The 12,345-nt window shown below is 38.4% G+C and overlaps 2 protein-coding genes and 1 pseudogene across 3 annotated transcripts in view; 1 reads left to right on the top strand and 2 right to left on the bottom strand.

Annotated features, from left to right (window-relative positions):
- Positions 1-671: 671 nt before the first annotated feature.
- On the bottom strand, positions 672-3,731 carry LOC105329106 (high mobility group nucleosome-binding domain-containing protein 5-like; the record flags this gene model as incomplete). Its single annotated transcript, XM_066073514.1, is given in 4 exon segments — positions 672-1,149; positions 1,151-2,182; positions 2,246-2,606; positions 3,554-3,731. Coding segments are annotated over 4 exon segments (1,713 nt in total), but the record flags the coding sequence as incomplete, so codon positions are not given.
- LOC117683451 (uncharacterized) lies at positions 2,665-3,463 on the bottom strand (annotated as a pseudogene).
- Positions 3,732-6,938: 3,207 nt separating the features above from the next.
- The window catches only part of LOC105329107 (uncharacterized), a 53,332-nt gene continuing 47,925 nt past the window's right edge, over positions 6,939-12,345 (top strand). For both annotated transcript variants that reach the window (XM_066074025.1, XM_066074024.1), the window contains exon 1: positions 6,939-7,091. In XM_066074025.1, coding sequence (XP_065930097.1) covers positions 7,030-7,091 — 62 coding nt within the window. In that variant the 5' untranslated portion in view covers positions 6,939-7,029. The remainder of the gene's footprint in view (positions 7,092-12,345) is intronic.

Below are 12,345 nucleotides of genomic sequence, written 5' to 3'. Positions count from 1 at the left end.
TTCATCAGCATTAAAACCATGATTTAGACAGTTTATATCCTTGTTAAATGTATATGTTTTTGTTAATAGTATTTTTACAGTTGTTAAACAGATTTTTACAGTTGTTAAACAGAGAGTGCCATTGTTCCTTTAGAAATTTTTACAGTTGTTAAACAGATTGTGCCATTGTTGCAAAAGAATTTTTTTAATAGTTGTTAAACAGATAGTACTATTGTTGAATTTTTAATTATTTTTTTTTTTATCTTTAATCTGCTAATTTATTTATAATGTTTTTTAAAATGTTCATTTAAAAATAGTGCTTAATGCTCAGTCATCATTCTCCCCTTTTTGGAGTAGTTTATCATTTGTACATGCATTCTCTCCCATTTCTATTTCATTTACCCAAACTATATTTTGTACTTGTCTCTTTTACTTTTTCCCCCAAACATAGTTTCTTTTTTTAGATTTATAACATCACAAGCTTTGTCACAAATTTATTCCTAAATTGTAAGTTAATTTTTTTTCTTCATGTAAAATTAATTTTTTCTGTGTATCCTTATTCCATCAGTTTATATTTTGCATTCATCTCAATCTCTCCTGTAGTATATTTAAGATTTTAAGTTTACACATTTCGGCTGATAAAGATAAAAAGCTTATGTTAAACAGCTCTTTACCTGCATCCTTTGCCTCTATCCCACCTTTTCCCTTTTCCTCCCTACCCACCCTTCCATCTCAGGTCAAAGAAATTCCAAGGCATGAGCATTCTTCCCTCACCCACCTCCCCTCATTCCAATACAAGCATAGCCAGCCTTCTCCCATTTTTTAAAACTTCCCTCTAAACTCTTCCTATAAAACATTTTCCAAATTCATTCTCTTTAAACTATTTCCCTTTTTACATTTTCCTCTAAATAAATCTTTGTCCTTCATTCTCTTTACGCTCTCCTTCCGTTTTAATTTCATTTTCCCTCCACTGTTTTCATTTCCTGCACACTCCTATCATGTTTTTCTTCCGCTTTAGCCCCCTTCTCCTATTTTAATACCCTTTGCTTTCCTCTCCTGTTTTCCACCCCTTTGCTCTCCTCTCCTGTGTCCTCTCCTTTACTCTCCTCTTCTGTTTCCTCTTCTTTGCTCTCCTCTCCTGTATCCTCTCCTTTGCTCTCCTCTCCTGTTTTCATCCCCTATGCTCTCCTCTTCTGTTTCCTCTCCTTTGCTTTCATCTCCTGTTTTCCCCTTTCTGCTCACCTCTTCTGTTTCCTCCCCTTTGCTCTCCTCTCCTGTATCCTCTTCTTTGCTATCCTCTCCTGTATCCTCTTCTTTGCTCTCCTCTCCTGTGTCCTCTTCTTTGCGCTCCGCTTCTGTTTCCTCTTCTTTGCTCTCCTCTCCTGTGTCCTCTCCTTTGCTCTCCGCTTCTGTTTCCTCTTCTTTGCTCTCCTCTCCTGTGTCCTCATCTTTGCTCTCCTCTCCTGTTTTTCTCCCTTCTGCTCTCTTCTCCTGTTTCCTCTCCTTTGCTCTCCGCTTCTGTTTCCTCTTCTTTGCTCTCCTCTCCTGTGTCCTCTCCTTTGCTCTCCGCTTCTGTTTCCTCTTCTTTGCTCTCCTCTCCTGTGTCCTCATCTTTGCTCTCCTCTCCTGTTTTTCTCCCTTCTGCTCTCTTCTCCTGTTTCCTCTCCTTTGCTCTCCGCTTCTGTTTCCTCTTCTTTGCTCTCCTCTCCAGTGTCCTCTCCTTTGCTCTCCTCTCCTGTGTCCTTTTCTTTGCCCTCCTCTCCTGTGTCCTCTTCTTTGCTCTCCTCTCCTGTGTAATCTCCTTTGCTCTCCGCTTCTGTTTCCTCTTCTTTGCTCTCCTCTCCTGTGTCCTCTTCTTTGCTCTCCTCTCCTGTTTTTCTCCCTTCTGCTCTCTTCTCCTGTGTCCTCTCCTTTGCTCTCCTCTCCTGTGTCCTCTTCTTTGCTCTCCTCTCCTGTGTCTTCTCCTTTGCTCTCCTCTCCTGTGTCCTCTCCTTTGCTCTCCTCTCCTGTGTCCTCTTCTTTGCTATCCTCTCCTGTATCCTCTCCTTTGCTCTCCTCTCCTGTGTCCTCTCCTTTGCTCTCCGCTTCTGTTTCCTCTTCTTTGCTCTCCTCTCCTGTGTCCTCTCCTTTGCTCTCCTCTCCTGTGTCCTCTCCTTTGCTCTCCGCTTCTGTTTCCTCTTCTTTGCTCTCCTCTCCTGTGTCCCTCCTTTGCTCTCCGCTTCTGTTTCCTCTTCTTTGCTCTCCTCTCCTGTGTCCTCATCTTTGCTCTCCTCTCCTGTTTTTCTCCCTTCTGCTCTCTTCTCCTGTTTCCTCTCCTCTGCTCTCCTCTCCTGTGTCCTCTTCTTTGCTCTCCTCTCCTGTGTCCTCTCCTTTGCTCTCCTCTCCTGTGTCCTCTTCTTTGCTATCATCTCCTGTATCCTCTCCTTTGCTCTCCTCTCCTGTGTCCTCTCCTTTGCTCTCCGCTTCTGTTTCCTCTTCTTTGCTCTCCTCTCCTGTGTCCTCACCTTCGCTTTCCGCTTCTGTTTCCTCTTCTTTGCTCTCCTCTCCTGTATCCTCTCCTTTGCTCTCCTCTTCTGTTTCCTCTTCTTTGCTATCCTCTCCTGTGTCCTCTCCTTTGCTCTCCTCTCGTGTGTCCTCTCTTCTGTTTCCTCTCCTGTTTCCTCTTTGCTCTCCTCTCCTGTTTCCTCTTTTTTGCTCTCCTCTCCTGTATCCTCTTCTTTGTTCTCCTCTCCTGTATCCTCTTCTTTGCTCTCCTCTCCTGTTTTCCTCACCTTTGCTCTCCTCTTCTGTTTCCTGTCATTTGATTTCCTCTCCTGTTTATCTCCTTTCTGCTCTCCTCTCCTGTTTCCTCTCCTGTATCCTCTCCTTTGCTCTTCTTCTGTTTCCTCTTCTGTGTTTTCCTCTCCTATGTCTTCTCCTTTGCTCTCCTCTCCTGTATCCTCTTCTTTGCTCTCCTCTCCTGTGTCCTCTCCTATGCTCCCCTCTCCTGTATCCTATTCTTAGCTCTCCTCTCCTGTTTTCCTCCCCTTTGCTCTCTTCTGTTTCCTCTTCTTTACTCTCTTTTCCTGTGTCCTCTCCTTTGCTCTCCTGTATCCTTTTCTTTGCTCTCCTCTCCTGTGTCCTCTCCTTTGCTCTCCTGTATCCTCTTCTTTGCTCTCCTCTCCTGTGTCCTCTCCTTTGCTCTTCTCTCCTGTGTCCTCTTCTTTGCTCTCCTCTCCTGTTTTCCTCACCTTTGCTCTCCTCTTCTATTTCCTCTCCTTTGCTTTCCTCTCCTGTTTATCTCCCTTCTGCTCTCCTCTCCTGTTTCCTTTCCTGTATCCTTTCCTTTGCTCTCTTCTTCTGTTTCCCCTTCTTTGCTCTCCTCTCCTGTGTCCTCTCCTTTGCTCTTCTCTTCTGTGTCCTTTTCTTTGCTCTCCTCTTCTGTTTCCTCTTCTATGCTCTCCTCTCTTGTGTCCTCTCCTTTGCTCTTCTGTCCTGTTTCCTCTTATTTGCTCTCCTCTCCTGTTTTCCTCACCTTTGCTCTCCTCTTCTGTTTCCTCTCTTCTGCTCTCCTCTCCTGTTTCCTCTCCTGTATCCGTTTTCCTCCCCTTTGCTCTCCTCTTCTGTATCCTCTTCTTTGCTCTCCTCTCCTGTATCCTCTTCTTTGCTCTCTCCTGTTTCCTCCCCTTCTGTTTCCTCTCCTGTTTTCCTCTCCTTTGCTCTCTTCTCTCCTGTTTACCTCCCTTTTGCTTTCTTTTCCTCTTCCGTCTTTTTTATTCTGCTTCTATGCTTGTATTGGCATGAGGGGAGGTGGGTGGGGGATGACGGCCCATGCCCTGGGACTTTCTTGAAATGAGATGAAAGGGAAAGGTTGGGGAGGGGGAGGGTGAAGTCAGGATTAGGTCAAGGGATGCAGGTTAATGGATTCAAAATTTCTTCTCGTATTTGGCTTTTTATTTTAATCTTTAATTTGTTTATCATCTCATTTTTTTTTTTAATTTATTAATCTTTTATTTTTCCATCTTGAATGCTCAAAATAAGACTAGGACTTCACTTTTTTTTGCAATTTGCCTCTTATTTCATTAATTTTTGAATAAGCAAAATTTCAGAAAGAAAATTTTAAAAGTTATTTGTCATTTTCATTTTTAACCCTCTTCTGTTTTGAAATTTCAAGATAAAAGAAAAAATGTTAGAAATCTATAAATCTCAATTTTTTGACTAAATAATGTTTGTAATTAATTTTTCAAAAGAATATATAAAAACAAGTATGTGACAAAGTTTTCCATAATTTTACTCCTTTTCAGTGCTACATATTCCTCATAACTTTTAATTTTCCTCAACAACTCTTTTGTAATGTTTATGTATAGTTCCCTTTTTTCTACTTTAAATTCACAGGATTAAGACTGAAATAATCTGCCCCCTCACTAATATTAGGTTTTTTATCATAATTTTTCAGATAAACACTGTCATGTACATTTGATAAACTACTCCATATTTTTTACCATTTCTTTCGTTTCTACATCTTTATCATATTTATCATTTCCTCAACTTTCACCCCCCCCCCCTTTATTTTTTAAACTTCATATAATTATACGCAACAATGTGCCAACTTTCTTTTTCTAGTCAAAATGATGTACTGCCTTATCTTTTTTCATTTTTATCAAATGCTGGGTCATTGAAATGTCTTTCAACCTACTCATTAAGTTTAATTGTACCATCAATTTTATACCCTTACTGGGCCATTTTTAATTTTTTAAAGTTGTTCACAACAGAAGTTTGTTGAAATAAAACCATGAAACGAAATAAAATGTTCTTTGTTTTTCTTTTTTATTTTGATTGCATTCAGCAATCAGTGGAGATGCAATAGGAAAATATGCATGAAATGGAAAAAAGAACCAGCTGCGTTGAAAATAAAGTGATTATAATTAGAGCTGTAGATGAAGGAAATCGATTGAAAACTTGCAAAGTAAACATCTAATGCTTGTGAAATACCAGGGGAAAAAGTTGGAAGGTTTACAGCCAAATAAGAATGACCAAACAAAGAGGTTTTATGTAGGCATGAATCATGTACAGTTAATTTGCGTATACTTAATTTTCACTAGGGCGTGTGATTTAGATTGTACATGTAGCTAAAAGAGCATAGAAACACGTTAACTGATAATGTTTAATCCTTTATTGCAATGCCGAGTTTTGAAAAATGAATCATCAGAATGTCCAAAATAAAAGTGGGCTCATATAATTTATGAAGAAAAAGTTTGCGCCGTGCTCTTGTTTTTACTTTTCTAAGCAAATTACATTAAAAGTTCCCATTAACCATAAATTAACACATGAAAGGATATCATCTCTCATGGCATATAAAATATAGTTCAGCAAATAAATACATGATGAACACGTACATGTAATCAGGTACATGTAATCAGGTACATGTACATTGTACATGTAATTACATGAGATGTACACGTAAAGCAGGTGAATGAATTTTACTCACTGGAAAAAAGTTATAATGTTATAAACGCCCAAGGCCAATTTCTGGTAATAAAACGACTTCATTCCCCGGGTGTCTTTTTTTTTTAAAAAGATATAATAACCATTAATCACCTCGGCTTAAATTATCAAATTTACACTATCGGCGTAGATTTTCTGTTCTTTTTTCCAACTGCTTTTCTAAACAATTTGAATGGAAAAAATTAATTGTTCAATAAACAGCGAGGCGCGACACATTATGAACCACAACCTTTTGATCAACCTTTCGTACATTGATTGCAATCAAGCGTTTCTTACAAGATGTTTGGTTAATAATAAAAATCACAAAACACAATAAAGCCCTGATAAAGTTAATACAAAAACTGTCACTGATACAATCTAAGTAAAGCGTGTAGCCCTTTGAAAATTTATTTTAGAGAGAGAGAGAGAGAGAGAGAGAGAGAGAGAGAGAGAGAATGAGAGAGAGAGAGAGAGAGAGAGAGAGAAATATTTACGTACATTGAATGCTGAACTTATCTAAGTATACATATGTACTAGTATATGCACGAGTACAATACTTGTCGATACCGTGTAAATTCATTACTCACTATACGGAGAAGACTTATATATCATAAGGGCTTTCCTGCTGCCTTCGTACTCAATTATTTTGTCATAACAATAAAAAAAAAAATTAAAACATAATAATGACCCACAAAAACTCGCTTATAAATTATTGCAATATTTACGACATGAATGATTTAAGGGTTTGTTTCCGTTTTGCACACATTTGAAAATTAGGTATCGAAAAAATGTGTGCGAAACGGGAATTTGATCAGGTGAGATAATTGGCTTAATTGCTATAGTCTATATCACAATTCCTGCGAGGGCAACTGACAATAAAAAAAATAAAACATATCTACTCGCAATTGAAATTTACATGTATTTTATGTTACAATATAACTTGCATAAAAGCACATTTACATAATTATTGACATCTATATTCATGAGTTTGATTTCAAACATCAATTTGGTCATGAACAATTTCATTATTGTTTTTAAACAAGAAAGATTATCGCAAAAATGTTGAATATGTAGCGCCTTTGTTTAACTTACTGCCTATAGGAAGTACATGTACATGCTAAACGTTTGAAGAGAACATATCATATGTTAATTTTTAATTATTGCTTTTGCTGACAAAAAATGGAAGAAATGTGTCTAGTGAAGACGCTGCTAAATATTTTTCATTTATGTTGTGTTATATCTTGAATTATCGAAGAAAATAGACAAAATGTTTGATGATAAATAGGCAATTTGATATGCATGCTTCAAAAACTGTAAAGATTATTTCACAAAACCTATCAAATGTAGACCTACTGAACTCATACCTGTATACACATACGTACAAACTATAAGTGGACAATAGGAATCTAATTACTCCCTGCCTGACGAGAAGCCGTTTCTTAATCATGGTCATTGTTACAGATACACTCGCTCAAGATCCCAATTATATCAAACCCTTTGATCCGCGCCGCTGTGTATACAACGCAGAAAGCTAAGTAGTTTTTGAGTGGAGGGGGGTGGCAGCTCCCACTTTCCCGTCATTTCACCATGGAACGCCGACTGCTCTGGTTGGGGCTCCTACACTGTGTCCTAGCAGCGAACGCCTCCCCGTAAGTTGAAATCCCTTTATATTCATTTTCTTAGTTATTTCCAAAACCAATCAAAAAAGAGCGAAAAACTTATCGGGAAAATTGATGCTATTATTTTTTACTAGCATACATTTTATCTGCTTGCAGCGTATGTCTCACAGTAAGTTGATATGCTTTAAAAATATTTTCGATTTTCGAATTCGATTAAGAATACCAATCATTTTGAATAGAAAGAAAATTACAGGACAATTTGTAAAATTTTTACTAGTGCATAATGTATCAAACGCTAGTCTACACAACTGTCGGTAAAGTTTACTCATTTTTTTTTAACATTGGACAAGGAAATTAGATGAGAACAAAGTCTACTTGAAAGTTACGATAGGTTATGAAGTATTTCAATGGCGTTGCAAATGATAAATAAACGCATTAACACTGATAGTCATCAAAGTATATGGAGTTTTAAATAAAGGAGATAAGATTTTTGTTTTAGTATACAGGCGATTATGAGACATGTTCAAGTACATAAATATACCGCAATTTAAGTGCATTGTTCATACTTACAGCTCGAATGTTTAAAAATTCATTATGTTTGCAAGATGCGAAGCCAGCACACAGTTTATCTTCATATTAAATGACATTTTTTAATTCGGTAACATAATTTTGTTACATATATGGAAAAATATTTTAAATGTTAAAAAAATTCCTTAGTTTATTTTTTTTTTCAAACAACTGTACGTGTAAACTTCGTGAGTCGTATGCACAAAAACTATTTTTTAGTACATGTAGCATATTTCTGTAAGTTCATGTATACGATGAAAATGTTAAAAGAAATGGAAACTTTATTAATGGTATATAGATAATTTTAAAACATAGTTGGAAACGCACAATACGACTTTTCATTAATTGACCGTATCCCTCTTTTTCTCGACCTAAACGTTAAACTCAGAATAGTTTATATAATGCATATAAATATGAAATTGCCTCGAACAATAGAGATCTGAAAACATTTACAACGCACGTGTGAGCTTCACACCTTTCGCCGCTGTCGTCTGCGACAATGCCCCTGTCGTCTGCGATAATATTGACTCTTTGTAACTTTCTCAATAGAGTGACAAGTGGCATTGTCCCAGGGATCAGAAAGGCACAAAAAGTCCGAATCTCATTGGTGTCCAAATATTTGCAATCCTTTGTGATAGACTTCCGCCCAGCATCTTAGCAAAACAGTGTCAAAATTGAATTATGTTTTCCTATTTGATGGGGAGTAAGCTGAAGATCTCAAAACTCAAAAATAGTAAAATGCGCTCTGTGCCAACATTAATAAACTTAAGCTTTGCATTAATTGATTCTCAGTTACGGAAAAAAATAACATAGGAAAAATTAGTACATGAATACCCAGAATTTATGCACAAATTTTAAAATGACTAAGTAAGACAGAATTTTTGACTGATTTCATGATGAAGTACTTTTGGATCATGCCGAATACAGGGAACATGTATAATAGATATTAAATATTCGTCCATCCTGAAAATGAAATATTACATAATCTAAGGTTAGATTGACCTTATACCACCGAACACAAGAATTTGACCACCAAGTGGAGGGAAAGTTGCGAGGAAAAGTATTTTATGAAGCTGTTTATGACGGTAAATATCCACTTAGAATTTCAACACGGAGACCGAGTTTTCCCTACCCAGGTCGAGAAAACTGAAGAGCTGGATTTCCTTTTTGTCAGCTTGTTTGAGAGGCCCTGCGTGATAGGGAGATTAACCGTCAAAGTGGCTCGCCACAGCATCTATTTATTTACGAATTTTGTGGTCAGTAGTCATACAGTTGTGGTTGAACGTTTCTAAAGTCGGCGGTGGAAAGATATATGGTTTTTTTCTCTAAATTTGTCATCACATGAGGAGGGGGGGGGGGGCATGTTTTGGTAGTGATATTTATTCGAACATATTAACTTTTGTTAATACATGTATATCGCTTAATCATTTATTTATTATGAGGTAACGACAAAACTAGTTATTTAAATGCCTTCGTCTTGAATGATCTATTCGCTTATAACAAGAAACTAGAAAAAAAGAAACTTTTGTACAGCGAAACCGCCAAACAGTTGTTTGAGCGTATATATCCAGGAACACTACTTTAAAAAGATAATAAAAAAATGCAACATCATTTGGAAAATAATTTGTGCAAAACGTGCAGGGATAAAGCAAAAGGGGGCATGACTTTTCACAAACTAAATCTAAACTTCTAATCACCAGGCTGAAGCTAGCAGCCACTAACAGCAGCCACTAAGCCCGTAGAAGCTAGCAGCCAATAAGGAAATTCATCAAAGGACTGAGAGTACTCGAACAGAAAAATTATATTTCACCTAATTATCGACATATTTTAATTAATATCAAAATGATTAATGCTCAATAATTTGTACGAGCATTGCCGACTTCCAAAGCAGTAAAGCTCGCCTGGATAAGAGTTATAAATGCTTCTATGTTGGATAGAAATGAAATACGTCTATACGGGTCATAAGTTATGAAAATAATGTTATCCTAAGTGTAGACTTATTGATACAAATAGAAAAACTATAGGCATCGTATTGAGTGATATGCAAGCGTATTGTGATATAAAAGAAATGATAAATTAAAGTAAATTAAAAGGCATAAAACGATACAAATACAATAAAAACTCAAAGCCAACTCAGTGTGGCAAGATAATTTGTTTACATCGACATTGAACATGTGCGTGTTTAAAAATTTATCCTCAGGCTTTTTTACTCCCCCGGAAACAACATCAATCAAAAATTAAAAAGACATCGTATTATTACGAATATGAGACAGTAGAACACCCAGCATTGTTGTTTTATTCTCATGAGTAAATTATTATATGTCGCAGTCAAAAACAGCGAAAATCATCAGGTGAAATTGGGATAATTTTGTATCGGCCATGTTTTGACGTGAACCTTCGAATACAACATTGACAATGAAAAGGGTTCGGTTAGCTCACCCGAACTTTGTCATATTTTAGCATTTCACAATGATATAGGGGTTAAAAGTGGCCCATTATCTTCCTTATCTTTGAAGTGTGCATCAAACGAATAACAGGGTAGTGTAGGGGGCATATGGGGCTAATATTTCCCGGTCTCAGATTTGGGCTGTAGGGGTACCACCAAGTGGCTCCCAGGGGTTCTGGCTCATTTCAGGGATTTATATCTCACTTGATATTGGCCACAGGAACTTGCAAACACTTGGATTAAGTAGAGGACATCAGGAGGTATTCATAATAAGCGTTAGAGGGCACCTATGACCCCTACAAGGGTTCGGTTAGCTCACCCGAACTTTGTCATATTTTAGCATTTCACAATGATATAGGGGTTAAAAGTGGCCCATTATCTTCCTTATCTTTGAAGTATGCATCAAACGAATAACAGGGTAGTGTAGGGGGCATATGGGGCTAATATTCCCCGGTCTCAGATTTGGGCTGTAGGGGTACCACCAAGTGGCTCCCAGGGGTTCTGGCTCATTTCAGGGATTTATATCTCACTTGATATTGGCCACAGGAACTTGCAAACACTTGGATTAAGTAGAGGACATCAGGAGGTATTCATAATAAGCGTTAGAGGGCACCTATGACCCCTACAAGGGTTCGGTTAGCTCACCCGAACTTTGTCATATTTTAGCATTTCACAATGATATAGGGGTTAAAAGTGGCCCATTATCTTCCTTATCTTTGAAGTGTGCATCAAACGAATAACAGGGTAGTGTGGGGGCATATGGGGCTAATATTTCCCGGTCTCAGATTTGGGCTGTAGGGGTACCACCAAGTGGCTCCCAGGGGTTCTGGCTCATTTCAGGGATTTATATCTCACTTGATATTGGCCACAGGAACTTGCAAACACTTGGATTAAGTAGAGGACATCAGGAGGTATTCATAATAAGCGTTAGAGGGCACCTATGACCCCTACAAGGGTTCGGTTAGCTCACCCGAACTTTGTCATATTTTAGCATTTCACAATGATATAGGGGTTAAAAGTGGCCCATTATCTTCCTTATCTTTGAAGTGTGCATCAAACGAATAACAGGGTAGTGTAGGGGGCATATGGGGCTAATATTCCCCGGTCTCAGATTTGGGCTGTAGGGGTACCACCAAGTGGCTCCCAGGGGTTCTGGCTCATTTCAGGGATTTATATCTCACTTGATATTGGCCACAGGAACTTGCAAACACTTGGATTAAGTAGAGGACATCAGGAGGTATTCATAATAAGCGTTAGAGGGCACCTATGACCCCTACAAGGGTTCGGTTAGCTCACCCGAACTTTGTCATATTTTAGCATTTCACAATGATATAGGGGTTAAAAGTGGCCCATTATCTTCCTTATCTTTGAAGTGTGCATCAAACGAATAACAGGGTAGTGTAGGGGGCATATGGGGCTAATATTTCCCGGTCTCAGATTTGGGCTGTAGGGGTACCACCAAGTGGCTCCCAGGGGTTCTGGCTCATTTCAGGGATTTATATCTCACTTGATATTGGCCACAGGAACTTGCAAACACTTGGATTAAGTAGAGGACATCAGGAGGTATTCATAATAAGCGTTAGAGGGCACCTATGACCCCTACAAGGGTTCGGTTAGCTCACCCGAACTTTGTCATATTTTAGCATTTCACAATGATATAGGGGTTAAAAGTGGCCCATTATCTTCCTTATCTTTGAAGTATGCATCAAACGAATAACAGGGTAGTGTAGGGGGCATATGGGGCTAATATTCCCCGGTCTCAGATTTGGGCTGTAGGGGTACCACCAAGTGGCTCCCAGGGGTTCTGGCTCATTTCAGGGATTTATATCTCACTTGATATTGGCCACAGGAACTTGCAAACACTTGGATTAAGTAGAGGACATCAGGAGGTATTCATAATAAGCGTTAGAGGGCACCTATGACCCCTACAAGGGTTCGGTTAGCTCACCCGAACTTTGTCATATTTTAGCATTTCACAATGATATAGGGGTTAAAAGTGGCCCATTATCTTCCTTATCTTTGAAGTGTGCATCAAACGAATAACAGGGTAGTGTGGGGGCATATGGGGCTAATATTTCCCGGTCTCAGATTTGGGCTGTAGGGGTACCACCAAGTGGCTCCCAGGGGTTCTGGCTCATTTCAGGGATTTATATCTCACTTGATATTGGCCACAGGAACTTGCAAACACTTGGATTAAGTAGAGGACATCAGGAGGTATTCATAATAAGCGTTAGAGGGCACCTATGACCCCTACAAGGGTTCGGTTAGCTC

Source organism: Magallana gigas, chromosome 10 (genome assembly GCF_963853765.1).
Source record: "Magallana gigas chromosome 10, xbMagGiga1.1, whole genome shotgun sequence".
In the NCBI taxonomy this organism is placed as follows: Eukaryota; Metazoa; Mollusca; class Bivalvia; order Ostreida; family Ostreidae; genus Magallana; species Magallana gigas.
Note: the sequence above shows the minus strand (reverse complement) of the source record. Positions and strands in the feature narration are given on the sequence as shown.